We start from the raw sequence: 20,535 nt of genomic DNA on the forward strand, positions 1-20,535 counted from the left end.
ATATTTATTTATTTCTTTATTCATGCATTTGTTTATTCATTTCTGCATCTATATATTTATTACTGTTTTATTTATACATTCATTTATTGAGACATGAGTCATGTAAAGTCATCCAGTGACCCCTTAAACTGCAAATGTTTGCTTGTGATCATCTAAACGAGGATAATTAGTAGTACAGTAAAAACCTATATTTGAGTGACAGAATATAAATATATCTCAGTAGAACTGACAAAAATAAATGCAACCTAAGTCTAAGTGGCTGTCAGCAAACAGTCCCATACTTCCTTTAGAGTTGATTGAATCATACACGTTCATTAAGTGAGATGATGCAAAAAAACACGTTCCTCTCAGACACGATGACATTACAGCTACATCACAGACACTGTGTTGGTTAAAAGGAACAGCAAAGAACATCACATTTGTTTTTTCATTTGATTACACTCTGACGTATTTATTTTTTGCACATACACATTCAGCAGCACTGGGACATAATATGCTTATATACAGCAGTTATATACTCTTCTGAATCACTGTTCATGTATTATATCTGATGTTCGTTTAATACAAAAGGCCACAGTGAAACAATCTCGTACTTTTCAGACAAAACAGCAACGCAGAGGCCTCTTTTTAAAGCTCTAATACAAAACAAAAAGCAAACTTACAAAAGATCTGCCGAGAGCACTACAAGCAAAGATAACAATTATCAGCTGCTTCGAATAATAAGTAACCTCGTCACACGGTGGCATACTGGCCCAACATATTTTGCTTACCACATCTTAAGACTCAGGTTTGAAAATACAAAAATGAATAAAAAGCTAACCTCAATCAAAAATTTCACAGGTTCATTTTTTTTGCCACCTTTAAGACACGTCTGTATAACATGTCATTATGTCAGTGTCATTTTTTTTGCCACCTTTAAGACCCGTCCGTATAACATGTCATTATGTCAGTGTATGAAATGTACAAGCGTTTCAGTTCAGTTCGTCGGTGGACTCTGACATGGATCGCTCTCTCCTTTCCCGGCCCGTGACAAAGTTGAGCAGGTCGACGGCCGTCACCACCCCGAAAACCATCTGCTTCAGGCTGGGAGAGCCGTCCGTCAAGTCTGCGTGAATAACAGAGGGGAGAGAGAGGGGTGAAGACGATGAGAGGGACAGAGGACAGCCATCCTCCTACATGTGTCCATTTCCAAAACGTGGAGCCACAACTTCAACATTCAAAGTTATGATGAAGAATTGTTGCGCAGCGTAAACAATCAGATTTCATCTATTGTGCATCAAGTAATTATTATTATCTGGAGATATTTTCCTCTCTTTTTCTCCAGTGTGAAACATCGTCGACACCAGACAAAACTCACAAAAGTGAAAACAAATTTCTTTGTGTTTGCCAAATACTCATCTGTGCCAGACTACTTTATCAGAATGTCGAAAACCCAGTTCTCTTTGGGAGAAACTGGACTTTGACACTCACACGAGACCCATGTTGTCATAAAAATGTAGGTGTGGACGAATCCTTTGTGCCTGCTTCAATAGTGCGTCCTTGAGAAAGACGTTGACCCTGCATGTGTAAACTCAGTCAAGCCTGCTTGGGATGTACTGACGGCACAAATAATACAAAACAAACGCTACAAATCTGAGCATTTAGAATGATTTTATCTATAAACAGCTCTTTTTGTGCACTGTGCGTTGATGTCTGCAACTGCGTTTTTCCATACCACCACCACCACCACCAGGGGGAGCTAAAGGTAGATATTTTGTGCACATTTAGTTTATGATTTATGGTCTCAACAAAAATGCACTGGAAATGCACATGAATTAGGTTCATACGTGTAAATGAGTAAAAATGTACTTACATTGGATCTGTTCGTGCACCACCAGGGCAAAGTGGTCAGTCTCCAGAATGCGGGATAACTTTCCTAAATTATCAATCAGACGGATCTGAGAACGACAAAAGACACAGACATAAGGTCAATAAATAGAGCGATCATTATTAAAATTGTAAGTGGCATGTATCAGACCACAAAGAAATTCTAGACCTTTCACTGATGGAAAAAATATTAAATAAAACAGTATCACTACTCGTTTTTACCTACAGTTGTTTGGCTGAATGAAATTACAACCGTCTGCTTTGACAATCTGTTCTGGACCGACTCCAGTCAAAACATCACAACTGGACTTTGTCTTGTGTCACGCCCCGACTTGCTTAAATCCCTTTAGTCAGTCCGATTTATAGCCTTTCCCCCTTGAAACCCTCCCCTGGACTGGGTTGTCCCATTGGCTGCTGCTATCAGCCAATCACAATTAAGAATTTAGTCTTCAATTTCAGCCTGTTATATAAGAGTTTATTGGGCATCCATCCCCAGGGCCTCACGTTTACACCTTTCCTTGAATACAAGAGCCAAGAATGTGTCTGACCTGTTTGAACTGCTTGTAGAGCACTTTGCTGACCGGGTCGGACAGCTTGATCTTCCCTGCGAGGATACAGGCCAGCATGTTCCCTAAAGTCACCATGCCCAGGATTAACCTGCACACATACAGACACACAGAGGTTTAAGTTAAAGCCTTTGCAGATACATAAATCAAATAACACAATAAAAAAGGATCCAGACGTGCAGTACTTCAGCGTGACGTTTAGCTAGTTTCCCCTCCGGTCCACTCACCCAGCCTCATCCACCACGGGCGCCTGGTCGAAGCCCTTCTCCTTGAGGATTTTTATGGTCCTCTGGCAAGTGACGGTAGGCAGGACGGTGAGGGGGGCCGACAGGTTCAAACCCTGCAGCTTCAGGTTCCACCACCTGATGAACAGAGAGGAATGAGAAGGTCTCGCACAACCACAGATGGAGGAGAACGCACACTAAAATCACACATACCATGGTTTTTTCACCATGAGGTCCTCCTCACTCAGGAAGCCCTTCTGGACCATCCACTTGTCGTTCAGGAACTTGGACCTTGAAGGAAAAATAAAATAAAAATCAAGATGCATTTGATACACAATAAAGATCTGCCCTGCTGACCTAATGTGACCACCGCAGTTACTACACACTACTGTCTGTATTATGGAGACATTTGTCAGCAATGACACACACACACACGCGCACACAACCACACCATTTATTTATTTTCTGAGACGCTCTGTGATTGATTCGTCAAACTTTTCACCGTGACATATTACCCTGATTGGACACACGGGGAACTAGAAGTGGATTAAAATCTGTTTTCTGAAAAAAATAAGCACATATCGTGCATCGAAACTTTGGTTTGGTTTGTTTAGTTCTCTCCGTTCCCAAGCAGAAATGTGTTGGTGCTGCTAAAAAATGTTTGACGTTTCAGAAATAGACCGTCTGGTTAACCGACGTGGATTCTCACATGTAGTTGCGGATGGAGTCTGGCAGGATGACCACACAGCGCTGGCCCTCCTTCAGCTCTTTGGCGACATGCACTGCTGCTGCCATGGCCGTCCCAGAGCTGCCTCCTGTTACAGAAAGAACCAAAATGTGAGCCGACTTCATGAGCTCGACCATGATCAGACCTCTCGGTCTGAGAAATGAAGATGAACGTAATCGTGCCAAAAGTCAGGCACTGTCTCGATGTCATATAGAGCTTTACACTAGCTATGTGGTGCTTCAGAGCAATATCCGTATACTAAAAACAGCCAATGAGGGGGAAACTGAGCACTTACCACACAGCAGGCCCTCCTCTCTTATCAGCATGCGAGACATGTTGAAGGACTCTTCATCGTCTGACTTGTACCAAGTATCAATAACCTAAAAAGACACGTTATATTAAGTGCTTGTGAGTCAGGTAACCATAGAAAAGTAAAGTTAAGAAAACAAAGCCTCTGGAACTCACTGATCTGTCCAGCACGGTGGGAATGAAGTCGTACCCGATGCCCTCCACCTCGTACTGGGTCTTATCGGTCTTGTTAAGCTCCTCAGGCTCAGCCAGGATGGAGCCTTCTGGGTCAACACCAACAATCTGCACACAACACACCATTCATAATCAATGAGTACCTCAGGGGACAGTTAGCCACTTCCTTTCAGCCATGCTTCACAGCTTCACTAGAAACAAATCTAAACAGTAACTGTTAGAGACGACTTACTTTGATGTTGGGGCATCTTTCTTTCAGTTTGCGGGCGATGCCTGTGATCGTCCCCCCCGTGCCCGCTCCTGCCACCAGCATGTCCACTTTACCTGTGAGGAGGGGGTGAGTTAAGAGAAAATTAGTATTCTTGAGGAAAACACAAGATATGAACAGGCTTCAAGACAGAGACGATCGTGACGGTGCGGTGGGGCAAAGATCTCCGTACCGCCACACTGCTCCAGGATCTCCTCAGCCGTGGTGTCGTAGTGAGCCAGAGGATTGCTCGGGTTGCGGTACTGGTCCAGGATGTGAGAGTTGGGGATCTCGTTTTTAAGGCGCCAGGCTACGCCCACGTGAGACTCTGGTGAATCGAAGCGGGCGCTGGTGGGTGTGCGGACGATCTCGGCTCCGAGAGCTCTCAAGACGTCCACCTGAAAAGTAAGGAAACACAGAACTACCTGAGCAAATGCCACATGTTACACTAAATAATAAATGTAATAGTATATACATAATATAAACATAATAACTGGGTGTGAATGTGAGAATTATTCGCCAGAACAACGTCCAATATTTACATGTCATCAGTACCACAGTAGCAGGATGATGACATAAAGGAGGTTTATATTATAATGGAGCTAATTTTTAATTTAGAAAGGAAAAGTTGTAAAACATGGAGGCTCAGGCATTAAGAAAATATCATCTGCATGTGTTTTTTTAATGGTTTGCTACAGAGTAGGGGTTTTCCAAATCAGCTTCAGGGGAAGATAAGTGAATGGAAGTATTAAAAAAAGTATATATTGTATAAATATCACATTATTTATAAAAGAAAAAAGATATCAGAGAGTAGAATAAATGTGATTTGGTTAAAAAGACCTATTCTAGTTCCATTATTCACCTAGGTATAGCCAGTAGATATTGCGGTCTAGGGAATCACTAGTCTGCATTTAGCAGAAGTAGTAGAGACTCGGTTTACTCTGACATGATGCAACACTGAGGTAGAGTGACATTATGACACAACTCACCTTCTCCATGCTCATTTTCTCAGGCATGACGATGATGCAGCGGTAGCCTTTCACAGCTGCAGCCAGGGCCAAGCCAATACCTATAAACACACACATACACAAAGTTTTATAACATGGCTGCTTTTAACCAACATACCGCTCATACCTTTAAATGCCTCCCCCTCCCATAGCAACGGAGTTAATCACCAGTGTTTCCAGAGGTGGGCTCTATTATAGTGTCTCCAGGCTTGAGGACCCCGGCTCTCTCCGCGTCCTCCACCATCCGCAGGCTGATCCTGTCCTTGACGCTCCCGCCGGCATTGAAGAACTCGCACTTGGCCACTGCAAGTACACGACAGAAAGACGTGTTACATTAAAGGCCAAGAACGGCCTCTCACATGTTAAATCTATAACCTTGTGTGTTTACGTGGTGTTGTGATCGGTTGCTCCTTCTGCCTGAACGCAGAATGTGTCTGGGCTTGAGTGACTCACATAATTCACATTTGAGTCCAAACGCTTTGGGGATCTTGTTGATGCGAACCAAGGGAGTGTCGCCGATCCTGTGCAGGATGTTGGGAAGAATGGTCGGAGCGACGGCTCTGGGAGGAAGAAAGTGGGAGAAAACAATGTTTCAGAAGAGTACAAAATACATTCAGAGACACGGCGTCTGCGTAGGATAGATAATCACGGGAACATTTCATTCTTATGGCACCGAATAGTAGTAAAATAGTAGTCAAATAGTAACACTTATTTATTTATTGTTTGAGGCGTTTGTTTGCCAAGTGTCACTCCCCATGCATGAGGTGAAACTGGTTTTCCCCACACTCAGCAAACATAACAACAACCAGAAAGCTGCAAGAACTGCCGGGGCATGCCCTGTTGCACAATGTTAATGCATAGTGAATTTTACCAGCAGGGAACTCATTTTTCGTATATTTCACATATAACACCACATGAATGCAGCTTGAATGCTAACGGAAATTAAAAATAATATGTGTGTCCGCCAGTGATTTGATACCACGCCAAAATGTGATGGCTTCTTCCCTGGCTCGTGCTTGAACCCTCCACCAAGTTTTATTAAAACTGCACCAGTTGTCTCTCCGTAACCCCGCTGAAGGTCAAACAGACATGTCTTCCCTGCTGTCTCAAACACATTTATATGCTCTTTGTTTTTTACCTGCACGTTTGTTCACCTATTTCACCCATAAGAGAGGTGAAAATATAACCGTCACACTGACCTGGGAACTTGTGTGTGAGGGTTGTCGGCTTTCGAGGCTTCCAGGCTCCACGTGCAGCGGCTGGGAAGGTCGGGCCGGATCCATTTCCTCTCGACGGCGGCGTTCTTTGTGTTGATCTGAATGGTTCTATTCGATTCGTCTGTGTCCACCGCCGGCAGCTTGTCAACCCCGTTCAGTGGGAACGAACCCTCCCGGAGTTTGCCCTCCCCGTTGGTGTGGTTGAGCAGCTTGGCAGCGTGAGGGCACACGGGGCCTTTGGCGGGGGACTCCTTGGATGAGGGAACTGACGGCATGGCTCACTCTGGACAGAACAAAGAGGTTCATGGTCAAAGCTCACGTTAAATGTACCTCCTACGACATTGATGTGTGACCACACGTCAGCAGCACGTCACGGGAAAACAGATAAAAAGCTGAGTCATTGACAAACAAAGCTTCATCACGCTTAACCAGGAGCTTTGAGCAACCTCCTCTTCACCCTTTGCTCTCCTTTATGGTTTCACTTCCGGACACATTTGTTACTTCATACTTTAACAGTCATGATGAGCAAACAAACGCCTGCTTTCACCAGCGCTATGTGAGAAAACAGAACTGAGAGCTGAGCAGCTGGCTGATCAAGCTTCTGCTTATATTGCATCAGTAACTCACTGCAGAGAAAACAGTGACACTCATTAAGAGCTAAATCATTTATCCCTGCTTAGGATACTTCTCTTTGTTTGTGAATGAACACCTAAAACAACTCCACCGCCGGTCGTTAGCAGTTATAACATGCCATAAAAGTCGTGCCTAACTAACTAAATGTTAAACATTGTCTTAAAGAGTTCAGTACTAGAGGGGGATGAATATTACGAGTCATGGTTTCTTCTTTCAGGTACGTCTGGGGTTTGGTAGATGAGGGCTGAAAAAAGGATTTGACATACGTATTTGGCAACTAGTCTGGTAACTGATGAATAGTTTTAATCATTTATCAAACTCCTAGTTCCCGTCTCTCAAATGTGAGGATTTGCTGGAGATTTTCAGGTTGTAACAGCTTTTTTTTGGCTGTTTAATAAACAAACGATCATTGACGAGATAATCTGCAGATCCATCGATTTAAAAAAAAACACATCAGATGCCTCCCATTCCCTGAGTCCAGATTCATTTTGATGCAGATGTTCTCTCAACTTCTCAATGCATCCATTAGGTTTTATCCACAGTCTGGCACAAACGGCAGCAGACGAACCTTCACTAATACACTGTGCACACACAGAGGCAGCTGTTAAAACCCCTCTTTGACCGCACCAAGAGTTAAAACGTTGTTCGCACACTGAAACGACAACATCACCTTAAGCAAACAGCTCTGCAGGGGGAGAGAAAACTGACCGCAAACATGTGAGAGTTAGTGACGCACCAGTGAATAAAATGTATTAAGCGCAATGTAAACTTTAAAAAAAATAGCAATCCCTGAAAGCTTTAACCTTCACCAGACTGGGGGTTGTTTCTACCCGATCCTTATCTATCCACACAATGAAAAAGAGATACAGATCCTAGGTGTTAACCATATCTTGACATCCGATCCGTGCAGCCACAAGTCACACTGCTAATTAAAGTTGCACAACTGCGGTGGTGGATGTGGGAAAAGAGTAGGTGGTATGTGGTGGCCCTTCAGGGTTCAACGGGGGCAATTTGATCCTCCCTAAAAGCACATGCTGCACTGAGCCCAGACCCGGCTGGGAGAAATACTTGTAAGAGGATTTAAGTAGAAGAAAGTTTGGTTTAATAAGTCACATTTAAGCCAAAAAATCCTGTAAAAAAATCCCTGTCATTGTGAAGAAATGGTGCACCTGATCTGGCAACATCAAACCCAATCCAATACAAAATCCCTGCTATATTCTCACCGTATCAGACTTGGTTATCAGCTTAAGATGCAGCCTTTCTAATCTCCCTTGGTATGTTCTGTGCTCTCAAAGCGTAATGATTACCTTGCAGCAGCAGCAGCAGTAAGTGTTGGTCACACAACTGCACTGCCAGCAACAAAGTATCAGCTGGTTTACAGCAACACGACGAGCAGACTATAGATACTCGTTCAGCCATAACAAATGGTGGGCCAAATGTGAACAGGAGGAATGCTGGCAGGGAAAACAGAATATAAAAAAGCAGGCACCTGGGAGCGCATCACCGCGAGGTCGGGAGCTAACGTGCAGCTTTGATGTTACTGTGATTAAATGTGGAGCTGTCGGGGAATGTGATGAAGATACTGGAGATTGATTAATGATCCAACATAAAAAGAAAACCTCTATTTTTTATATCACACAAGCAAAAGCTGTTTGTCTTGGTCTTACAATATTGTAAATGTGCGGGTATTCTGTCAATTCACAGATTAAATCATTAATTTAAGAAAATACTTGGCAGGTTAGCCCTTGAATTGTAATTTAAATGTGGTTTTAAAGGCAAAATGCCATAAATCCACTGGCTGCTGCTGCTCGGATGTGAATATTTGCTGATTGTCTTTGATGTTAACACTAATCTCATCTTGTTGGCAGGCTCAAGGTTGTGGTGTGGAGCTCATCATGCTGAGAGATGTTTTGAATATTAAGTTGACCCCATTAGTATAAATGGGCTGTCGACCCTGTGATCATGCATCTGTTAATTCTGCATCAGCAGATATAAGACTCTCTATACATATGTAGGTTACATATACTATTTAAGACTATATTGTACACATTTTTATGCTGATGTAAGACTCTGTAGACACTTAGGTAACATCTATTAAATATTGCATCATCAAATGACTTTGTGTCATTGCTATGCATGTATGGTAGCCTATAAGACTTTTAATATATATATATCAATATTTAAGCTACATTTGTACTCAGTTTTATGCTGCTATAAGTGGAGGTGGTTGCTGCCAAATCAGGTTACAATAAAACATCTTATCTTATGAAATATATCCAATTCATTTGGACTTTTTGAAAGATAAAACTGGGTTAAAAGTGTCGCATTTATAAACCAAATTAGTTATGACTTAACCGATATGGCAGAAATATATCTTTATCACCTTTTTTATTGATTTACAAAATACACTAACAGTGCATCAGCCCATATGCGGAGCATCACGTTAATAACACATAAACGTAACAACAAAATAAGTACACACATAAATAGAGATAAAAAGGGGGAAAAGTAAGATACACAAGGGGACAGGAGCAATGGAAATGAGATAAAAATTAAATATATTAAAGTTGTAAAGCTTTGTTGTTATTAGCAGAGGTTATTAACCTTAAGTACACCTCCAGTTCTTTCATGCACACACAAAAAATGGGTTTTAATTTGGCACATTTACACGTGCCACATGCCAAAAAGGACATTTACGCAGAAATAAATCAGTCTCACATGGTTGCAACCTTAACAGCAATAACACCCGGTATAAAAATATAACATAAAAATGAACTGAGGTAATAAACGAAGCCAAAATGACGCCGCACTGACTGAATGAATGGTTTAAAAGGACAAATGTAGAACCGTGAAATTAGCTGACAAAGGGCGACTGCGCAGTGACGACGTTGCATCAGAACACCCTCAAACGTCAAACGCGCGTGTTTTAACGTAAACTTTACACATTTTATCGTGTTATTGCCTCCAAACTCACCTTCTGGTGTAAATGCGTCCGTGAAAAAGACCAAAAATCACAGGCAGCCCCGTCGCACACGCGCAACCAGGACAACAATGCGTACTGAGCCACTTCCGCCGAACACAGCGGTTTTCGTGACGACGCACGTGGACGGAACGTTAGGGGCGGGGTCAAAGTTTAGGCTCGCTCTCTGATTGGCTGCGGCGAGGGCGTCTGTTTGGTCCGCTCCAGCCAATCAGAGCCGAGGTTTCTCAATAAGGGTTCGGGAGAACGCTGCGTTTAAAGTTACCTCCGCCATCTGTTTACCTTTTATTGACCCGACACACACCGCACGGACCTTTGACGCATGTGACACCGTGAGACCTTCCCATGCGTGGTCTGTTACTGCCAAAACATTCATTAAATCATGCTCACATAAGAAACCATAATGTAAAACTATATACTATGGTGTTTAAAAATGTTTTTAGCCATTTAGTGTGTCTGTTTACACTGTGTAAATGCTGCAGCAGCTACACAATCACTAATAACATGTTTCTGCACACTTCTGGGCCTGAAAGAATGGAGGTGAGGATTGATTTGGATTAAAGAGTATTAAATGGCAGACCAGTAAACAATAACCCATCATCAATCTGCCAAATAATCATATTTTGGGATAGGAAACAAACTTTAAAGCCATTTTTTGCGTACTTTTTCTTTTTAAGTTTTGCAGGGCAGTATAGTGTATTATTGTATTTTAGTTGTTTTTTTTGCATTTCTTATCAATGTTCTTCAATCACCATCCTCTTTTAGCTGCTGTAAGCAAGTTAGTTCAACTTTAACAAACAATTCAGCAAGCCAGGGTCTCCAGACTCCTTTCATCCTCATTCCTCTTCAGGGAGTTTATATGTTTGTGTGTGCTGGACACACACTGTTTTTTGTAACATTTCATCTTCACCTAGATGTAACCCTATCAATGTCCCCACTGTAGGATTGATAAAGTAGTATCTTTTCTTTTTTAAAGATTATTTTTTAGCAGTTTTCAAGCCTTTTTAATTATATAGGACTGACAGGAAATGGGGTGAGAGAGAGAGAGGGGGAAGACATGCAGCAAAGGGTGGCAGGTCGGAGTCGAACCCGCGGTCGCTGCCTGGAGGACCTTCAGCCTCTCTACAAGGGGCGACTGCTACATAAGACTATAAGTTTTATCCAGATTAAATGTTTTTATGGATTTTGTGGACTAAATTATCTTTTTCTAAGATATTCTTTTCATTATGATCACTATTATGCTGTTTTACTACTATGCTTTATTGTTGGACCACTTTACTTATTACTACACTGTGTGTGTGTGTGTATCAGAGTTTTGGTCAACTCAAATTATGGCCTTATCCCGATTGAATGTTTTTATGGCTTTTGTTGCATAAATTACAAGACAATATATTCGCTATTAAGCCGTTTTACTACCTATTACTACAGCTTGCACTGCCCCATATGCCATACATATATATTAGGTTAATGTTACGTTGATTCTTGCACATTGATTGTATTAATACAGACCAGCCCCATTACTGATATCATATATTAGTCTTATTTTGTTATTCGTTCTATCAATCATCCATCCATCAATTATAAGTTCTGTTTATATCTGTATTTATTTCTGTTGTTCTGCTGAAACAAGGGGATTTCCCCCTGGAGATCAATACAGGTGTATCTGATAAGATATATCAGTTAACAGAGTATGTAATTCTGTTCTTCAGGTACATTATATACTTTTGTTTCCATAACTTTTCAATGCAATTACAAGCCTTTAACTTCAGCCAATAAGCATCCATGTATTTAACAAAAACTCTTCCTTCAGAGCCACGCATGAGTTAAGATATATGTGCAGCAATAGTGTTATGCATCCATGTATTATTGTAAGGAAAGCACGATATATTTGATGTATTTTAGAGAACAGGACATTTACATATTCATCCTGAAAGATTCACTTTGCAAATTTAAAAAAAAAGCACTCAAAAGCAAAGAATGAGATGCCTTTAAATCCTCAATGTTTTGACGCACATCTTTGCTTAAGTAGGAATAATTCTGTGCAGATCTTTGCCATAATGCCTCACCAAATTAACTTTGCTTACACACATGCAGTTCACCAATAACCATCGCTTTCTCCATAAAAAAGGTCCCTACAGGAGCTATAAGCTGGTGTTCATAGAAGCAAGAGTTGCCAGTGCAGAATTACAAATGTGTTTTATTGAGAAAGCGACACAAGCTTGTCTTAAAAAAAGGGAATAAAAGAAAACACTTCCAACAATTCACCAAAAAAAAGGAAAGAACTTTGTCATCACTGCTGGGTTTAAGAGGGAGGGATTTGGTAGGACATTGGGCGAGTCTTGGCTTCTTTCAGAATCTTCCGGAGCGCTCTCGGTCCCTCGACCTTCTCGCGGGCCTCTCCGGCCTCTCGCGCTCCCTCCGTTTGTCCCTGGAGCGGGAGCGTCGTTGTTCGCGGGAGCGCGAGCGAGAGCGGTGCCTGATGGGAGAGGAGACGAGATATCATTTGCGTATTCTAATGAATCCCCGAATATAAACGTTTCGCCTTCAAGATTCCTATACCTTTTCCTGCGGCGGCCGTACAGCTCCCGTCGAAGTTCTCGCGATATGGGTTTCAAGTGCATGAAGTTGCAGAAGCCCCCTCGGGTGCACTCTCTGTAGGAGAACAGCACGTGAAGGGTTAACACTTGTTTGGCTTGCATTTGGTGGAGCGGTGCCACAAGGAAAAGTTGGCTCCAGTTACACACGCTGAGGAGCATGCCAGCCCAGCAAGTAGAACATCTGATCTCTATCACCCCCCACACTCAGTTCGTCCTATCGCTGGCAGAGCAAACAACTCCCGATCCAGTGGAAAAACACTGAGGGACTCATAAAGGAGAGGAGCACATGTTTCTCCCACTGTGCAAGGACAAAGTTTATCTTTGCTTTTATGAAAATGTGATAATTCCCACTGTGCCCATGCAGCCTGTTCTGTTTTCAGTGCTGCGTTGAAGGACACGTGAAAGTTTTATCTGGCTGTTGGCACGTCATAATTGGCGGTCTTCAAGCAAAAATATCCTTCTGGTTCTCGCACTTACCCAACTATGTGTGCAATGTGTAGCTTTTCTATGCTGGTAGTTTGATTCAAGGCAGTAATTTAGGAATATCCAACACAAAATCACAAAGTTTGATGAGTTGAACTCACTTCTCGTGTCAGTAGATATTCAATGGCACATATTAAACAAGCACAAAGCAGTTTACACGCAGTGATGCCTGCATTCATGTGATTCCTGAGTGTCTGCAAACATTTTGGTACATGACTTGTAGCGTTAAGAGACTTTTTTTAATCAATATGAATATCATAATTTGTAAAAGGGTATTGACTCATAGTTGCTGTCAACTTAGAGTGACCGAGAGTAGATAGAAACGTTGATTTGGCTGTAACCCTACAACAAGTCAGGTAAAGCAATATTTTAGTGGTTTGACTGAATATAATGCAAGAGCAACAAGACTGGGACGAAATAACCAATATAAAGCTTCAAACTGAAAATAAACACTGGAAACATCTATTAATGTGTTTGTTTAAATTCTATAAAATACAACACGTCTTCTGTGTAGCGTTCGTGCTGTTTCCACACAATGACTAAAGCCCGGTTCAGTCCAAAGATTTGCCACAAAACTGTTGTAGAACGTCGTAGGTGAAAGTTGCTGCGGTGTGAACTGACCCGTCTCGTTGCGATTCAGCTTGTCAAATCGCAGACGGCTGAAACACACGTCGCCCGTTTAAACAGCCAATTAATCAATCAGAGGCTCAATGAGCGTATGAGTGAGAGAGAGAGAGAGGCAAAAGAGACAGAGAGAGAGAGATGCAAAGAGAGAGGGTCGAGCGAGCAATACAATGAATAAGGAGAGGGAGCGCCGGCCGTAATCCAGAACAAAGCAGTAAATCAGGGAAATAAAACGGTTGAAATACCGTTTTATCACAACTAGAAATGCAGCTGTTTATTATATTTTTATAATTATATCCAGCTATGAAAATGATACGTTTCAACTTGACTTGTTGCAAATCTTTGGTCTGAACTGGGCTTAAAAGCTCGTGGACGCACCAAAGTGAGAAGAACAACTTCCCAACATGGAAAATGGAAGTAAGCCTGGAGCGTTGAAGACCCCTCGAGTGCTGGAGCCTCAGCGCAGTTGCACTCATAACTTGGTTGGTACTCCAGCCTTAGCTGCAGAGCGAACATCGGAGCTTTATTTTAGGTGGTTTAGCTGCAGGACTGCAGGACTTTCTCCCCCCCTCACCAACCTGCTGCCAACACCACATGCCTTTTACACACAAGTCCTCTGCGTGGATTTCTTGTAAAATGCAGGGCAGCAAAACATCAAAACTGAAGAAAATCACATGCTCCTCACCAAAATACCTCAGCTCTGGACCAACTTAAAAATATACTTTTATGTATTTCAACACTTTTGGAAATTGCAGTTAACATTGGCAAGTGTTGAAGCGTTGTGAAGTAAATGTTTACGCTTATCATCAAACCATTTGCATCAAAACATTTTTTTTTAAAAAGAAAGAATTGTATTAAAAGGATTTATCGCTCACCCCATTTCATACTGGCGGCAGCACGCTTCCCTGAAATCAGTGACGGGGGAAAGCTCTGCGTGGATGGGCTGGGCGTTGAACCACCGATTGTTCAGGTCCATGACTGCTTTCTCTGCGTCCTCCTCACGACGAAACTACACACGGAGGATACACAAAAGCACAAAATGAGCATTCAACGACAACGAGAGTGAATTTACGCGGCAAGAATATAATTGAATTACAATTTATATGCATCTTGTTTGCGTTCGCTCCACCTCTCTCGTGAATATATTCAGAGCCACCACCGACCTTAACGTAGACATTGCCGACAAGGTGGTCGCCAAGGTTGTCGCACACGTTCATCTCCTCCACCTCTCCGTACTTCTCCTCCATCTCTGTGAACACCTCCTGCGCCGGGGAATGAGAGAGGAACAGGTTCTTATCTCTTAGCTTTTATGAGATGTTATCATTCACATGTTAACAAGGAAATTTACATTTAAAAGCCCCGTTTAACAATTTCCATGGGACGGGGGGGGGGCCCTGTGGGGGGGATATTTATGTGTTGGCTATGGAGGACAGTTTAGCCAAAACCTCTTATTAAAACGCTCTTTTATAAACGACTCGTACTTTTTAAGAGTTAAATTCAAGCACTATGAAGACATTTCAAGGTCACAATTGGAACATTTTCTAACTCTCAAAGCTTTTATCATCAAATCTAAAATGTCACTGTAAATCCAACTGTCAAAGATTAGAGGACGCCACAATGACTGAGCGGAAAACGCCCCTTTTTCATACTGGTGCCTAACTCTCATATCAATCGGGTAGCAACTGAGTTCATGCGCATGTTTGATTTCAAGCCTATCCCTAACACTTCAAATGAAGCATTTTGCAAACTTTGTATGAACCCTGTTTGTTGAAGCGAGGGTTTTGTTCTAATCTGGCTCAGAGATTATGTGAAGTCACGAGTTGAGTATTGAAAGTCTGCCTGGTTATTTATCACAATCCTCAACAACCCTCTGGCGTCCACGATCTGTATCCAGATGATTTAGAGTGATCTTACCCACATATAGGACAGGTGAACTACGGTCACAGTTAAGTCAAGAGGAAATAAAAAGAAATAAATGTATAACACGCCTCATTTTCATGTGTAAAAGCAACTGTTGCACATCCCCGCTGTGTCAATATTAGCTCCTAATTGAGCCACTGATTCAGCACAAACTGAGCACATTTCAGCGATGTCATGTTGCTCCTTTTGGCGACGTGCTACAAAAAAAGGTCGGATGACGCACAAAAGGTCACTCACCTCAAAGAACTCGTCGTAGTGCTCCTGCATTTCCACATCGCTGACGGCACCTAGAAAAATGTCAACAGGAGACGGTCAAGGCAACGCTCGAGGGACACACCGGTGGTAAAAGACAGTCTTCAAATGGACCGTGTGGCTTTTAGCAAACAAATGTAACTGGTGCGTCTTTCTATGATAGTTACACCCTGTAAACGTAGATGAGCGAGGTAAAGGGTCTGTGTTTTTCCTCCCAACTTGTTTCACAGAAGCAAGGTAAAAACTAGAGCTGAGCCCTCTTAGTCACCCTGGTCAGCCGCGTTTACTTTAAATCCCAATGTTTTAACCTTTATTACAAAACTGTTTGTGTCACTACATGTACACCACGTGCAGAGGCGCCATGACATGATACCACACAATGTAGTTTAAGGTTGACTATCATGACAACCCCTGGCTATTAGGGAATATCCTTAGTTGAGGGCAGCACTAGTGGAAACCTGCTTAAATAAATCAGAAGCAGAAATGTGTGCAGTGCGAGACTGTTAAGTGTAAAGAGTAGAACACAGAAAGTTAATTATAGATTTGAAGTCTATCACATCTGCTTCACATCAGCATATGAAGAGTGTGACACCAGAGCTGTGTACATTATTGCCCGGCGTACTCAGTTTGTTTGAGAGGGGCCAGGAAAACACGCAGAACAGCATGTGGCCTGTTAGTCTACCTCCGGGAAATGATGTGATGCGTTCAGGCGTCTTTAAGAGGACATGTTGCTACACTTATCCGCGTTCATGTGGGGAGATGTGATACAGTAAACTAAGTGCAGTCGGTGCTGGAGGGTCCTGCAGATGAAGGGAGAACTTACAGTGTAAACCATCAGCAGACTGGGCAGAGATTTGAAGGTTATGAAGGTAAATGTTCAAGAGGGAAATGGTCTGAAATACAAAACGTAAACTTCTGTGACAGAAATCAACCAAAGTAAAGAGCTGAGGAAGGAAAGGGTTTGATTAGAAATGCTTCTCTCAGTAAATTGCGGCCTGTAGTTATTTCCTGCTAATTAGTTATGTGGAGGATAAAGATGCGTTCAAATGCTGTGGTTATATTGGAGCCTGAACCCCTCGCTATTTTAGATTTTCAGATATCCACCTTTTACGCTTTGATTTGTTTTAATTTTGTTTATATTACAGATAATGTGCTGAAAATGGGCTACAACTTTAGGCTTTAGATGTGAATACTAGATTTAATTTTGACGTCATCTTAGAGACAATGGTACTTTGGAGCCATTTAAGCCTATATTAAATTACAATAAACAATTGTTATATAGGTATATATGTAAATAGAAATATATTAAAGAGTCAAGTTCAATAAATAAATAAATACGGTTTTATTTAAGAGAATCAATTAAAAATATGTTAATAAATAAAAAAAATATATGTATTTAAACTATGTTTCCTCATTTATTTATTTCAGGATGTATGTTATAGCCATATTTATTTATTTATTCATGTATTTATTTATTGAACACTTTAATCACATCCCATACGGCACAAGCACTGATTTATTTACGCGTGAACAGGCTCTGATTTAAAGAAGAAGGTAAAAAGGTGGTTGATGGTTTTACTTGGGAGGTAAAAAAAAAAAACACAAACAAGAAAAATCATAGTGTTTTTGAATGAATGCATTTTATGAAACAGCAAGCTTCATTAAAGTTTGTTGCCCAGACTTTACTGCACTGACGCAACCCTGCAAAAACAACTTTAAGCTACTCATTCACGATAATGGATCACCTTTACTGGCTGGTGAATGAGTCTCGTAAAGCTGTTTGTCTGTGTTATTAGACGCTGAATGGAAGTGAGTGACCTCAAGTGGTATTTGCAAAACTTTGAAGACTTCAAATTGTCCTGAACTGTGACACATGGGACATTTGCAACATTCAAAGTATGAAAAAAGCTCTAATTGTCTTTTTAAATAGTCCACATGTGTCGGTTATATTTTCATAATCAAATCTAACAAAGCGCTCCTTTCAAATGAAGCCTCGAGTCTGAGTAAGGGTGCTGGTAAAGGACATTTCCCCAGATCAAAGCGTCATGTGTGACGTTTAAATTAAGAATGTGCCCTCTGGCAGAGTGGACGAAATGACATTTGATGGATGCACAATTCAAATATGGGGCCCAAAGGAAAACACACAAGTCAGTTCTAAGGCCCTCAGGCCCGTTACGCACTTACCTGTATGAGAGGTGCTGCTTCAGCTCTACGAGACTGGGCTCAACGTATTGAGTGCACATGCCAACAACTCCCAGTTCTAAGTATTCTGCATAATCAGCACAGTCTGCATGTACTGCCTGATGGCTGCAAGGTTGAAAAACTGATAGTGGAAGTATAGAAAGCAGGTGTTTGTGCTGTTTGTTGGTTTAAGGTTATGACCCATGAATGATTCCATATTTGGTTTGGGATACTTGGGAGATAATAGGGTCACAACCGGGTCTCCAGTTAGCAGAGATGAAGCAGTACCTCGCATCTGTTGTTGTATGTGAGCAACACTTTAAGGAAACACGACGGGAGGGTGCTGACAAATGTTTTACTTACAGCGAGAAGCATCGGCCGTCTGCGCGCTGTTCTGGGGATTACGGTAGATGTTCTGAATCAAGATGGTCTGCAGGGGAAAGAAAGTCAGACACGTTTGATGTCTAGTTCTGTGCTGCTTCTGATGAAGTTTAAAAGTCTGCATTTCTATGCCACACGTTTTCCACTTATAGACAAATCCTTATTTTTCTAAATAACTTCTGTAAACCACCTACACTGACTGCTTTAAATGTATAATTTAGACACAAAAGAACATTTTTTTCCCCCAAAAGTAACACATTAACCAAAACAGTCACATGGGTTTGGAATAATATGAGCAGAATATAAACAGTTCACTTACTTTTAAACATTTTAAAACAAAATAAACGGTTGAAAGAGTAGCAGTCCCCAGTGCATATAAACCCACAGGCCATGTCTTAGAGACTGCTTGGCCGATACACTGAATACAAAGTGTACCGTGCACATTTTCACCTATTAGATGAATATAATATTTAGGAGGAAACTTTGGTTCGATCCTCACCTGGCTGAAGGTCGGTTTGTTGTGCAATCTCGAGCAGCGGTCTCCATGTCTGCAAGCGCCGATTTTGAAATAGAAAGAACAATTGACCCTGGAAGAGAATAGAAAAGTGTCATCATGCATTTTGTTTCAAATCATTTCAATCAACAAATCATCTGTGGCTATTTATCAGGACAAGAACATGTAATTTAGGTTTATAAAGGTTCAGTAACCCCCCCCCCCCCCCCATAAAAAGACGGCACTGTAGTGTTGTAGAGTGTATCTGTTGGGTACTATTTTCAGATTTTGTGCATTTAAGAGTGCAGGACAAGTGCGTGGCTCAATGATGTGATGCATTTCTAATATTTTCCGACAATGATGGAAATCTATTACACACAGGAATAAACTATGACAGGCTTTAGATACACAGGCAACACTGGATCACTGTTGGTTCAGGTCATTTACACGGTGTTTGTTTACAATAGAAAAATCTAGACTATCACAAACATATACTTGAAAACCGCATTAAACTAGAACTAGACAATCAGATGTTGTGTGGGGGGCTAAGTTACAACAATATTGTGTCTTATTAAAGATTAGTGAAATCAGCCCCAACTGTGAGCACTTTGAAATCCAGGTTAAAAGGCTATTTTTAATCATTTCAAACGTAATCTATTTTCTTTTATTTCACTTTTATTCTTATTTGCTCCTAATTTTAACTGTGTCTTAAAAAAATGTAAAGCACTTTGAGTTATTTTGGTATGAAATGCGCTATATAAATAAAGATGCCTTGCCTAAAGACCAGATACGTGTTTTAATTCGTGTTTTTGTACCTCCGGTTACTTGAATAAGTGTTTTATTTTGAAAATCCACATACCACTCCTTGCATGTCAGCCTCACGCCAAAATAATCGTCACATTATCGCAGCAAATGCACAATAAACACATCGCCATGTTGACTTTCGTAAACTGCAAAACGGTTTATCGTGTGTAAGATGCATTTTGCTGCACTCCACCGGTGAAACGGAACAAAACAACCCGCCTGAGAAAGGGAGCTAGCATGCTAACCACCCCCTTAAGATTTCATTCAATGTGTTAGCCGCTCGTTAGCTTCCTGTTGCTAACGTTAGCTTCTCCAGGACGTTCAGAAGCGCCGCAGCTACAAACGGAGCCCCGCTGACGACGACGAACAACCGCTTACAAAATACAGTGTACAACGCTCATCTTCCGGGCGACTATTACAGTGAATATGACATTAAACTTACTTGTCTTTCTCTGTGCCGAAAATGGATGCCAGATACTCCGCCATTTTCGGCTCGTCGGAAACGGCGTGACCGACGTCATTACGTAAAGGGACGGCGATTGCGCAGTTGCCACCGCGCCGACGACCTGCGCTGTCCCTGAACGCCACACACGCGCGCTGTTGTTCTACAAAATATACATTTATTTATATAAATATATATATTATATTTATATACATTTATTTATGTAAATATATATATATTGTATTTATATAAATTTATTATAAATTACATTAAATTATTTTAAAATGTATTATTTTTTTAATATTTTTAAATTAATTATATATTTATTACGTCTATTATATTTATATTTTTTATATAATATAACATGTATATATTTATATATTATATATGTATAAATCTCAACAAAAA

At 41.3% G+C, this 20,535-nt stretch overlaps 2 protein-coding genes across 4 annotated transcripts; both read right to left on the reverse strand.

Moving 5' to 3' along the window:
• Nucleotides 1-455: 455 nt before the first annotated feature.
• Nucleotides 456-10,074, reverse strand: cbsa (cystathionine beta-synthase a). 2 transcript variants are annotated; one of them, XR_014593762.1, is made up of 16 exons: nt 9,945-10,074; nt 6,320-6,620; nt 5,574-5,680; nt 5,289-5,423; nt 5,103-5,182; nt 4,307-4,511; nt 4,099-4,190; nt 3,849-3,974; nt 3,679-3,763; nt 3,366-3,471; nt 2,870-2,947; nt 2,660-2,794; nt 2,415-2,523; nt 1,853-1,937; nt 914-1,105; nt 456-858 (listed from the first exon to the last, which is right to left on the reverse strand). XR_014593762.1 is itself a non-coding variant. In XM_083938074.1 (15 exons), the coding sequence occupies exons 2-15, from the start codon at nt 6,610-6,612 to the stop codon at nt 972-974; spliced, it is 1,770 nt and encodes a 589-aa protein (XP_083794200.1). In that variant the 5' UTR covers nt 6,613-6,620; nt 9,945-10,074; the 3' UTR covers nt 456-971. The 2 variants fall into 2 exon arrangements, 1 of the variants encoding a protein (XP_083794200.1); XM_083938074.1 differs by having other exon boundaries at nt 456-1,105.
• A 2,062-nt stretch (nt 10,075-12,136) lies between these two features.
• Nucleotides 12,137-20,195, reverse strand: LOC310964811 (splicing factor U2AF 35 kDa subunit-like). 2 transcript variants are annotated; one of them, XM_083938081.1, is made up of 8 exons: nt 20,128-20,195; nt 18,888-18,975; nt 18,371-18,437; nt 15,812-15,861; nt 14,818-14,916; nt 14,530-14,663; nt 12,510-12,602; nt 12,137-12,426 (listed from the first exon to the last, which is right to left on the reverse strand). In XM_083938081.1, exons 1-8 carry the CDS (start codon nt 20,169-20,171, stop codon nt 12,300-12,302), a joined length of 702 nt encoding a protein of 233 aa, XP_083794207.1. In that variant the 5' UTR covers nt 20,172-20,195; the 3' UTR covers nt 12,137-12,299. The 2 variants fall into 2 exon arrangements, with proteins under 2 accessions (XP_083794207.1, XP_083794206.1); XM_083938080.1 differs by lacking the exon at nt 20,128-20,195 and adding an exon at nt 16,650-16,719 and having other exon boundaries at nt 18,888-18,970.
• Nucleotides 20,196-20,535: the final 340 nt, after the last annotated feature.

This window comes from Echiichthys vipera (genome assembly GCF_963691815.1).
Source record: "Echiichthys vipera genome assembly, chromosome: 23".
Lineage (NCBI taxonomy): Eukaryota > Metazoa > Chordata > Actinopteri > Perciformes > Trachinidae > Echiichthys > Echiichthys vipera.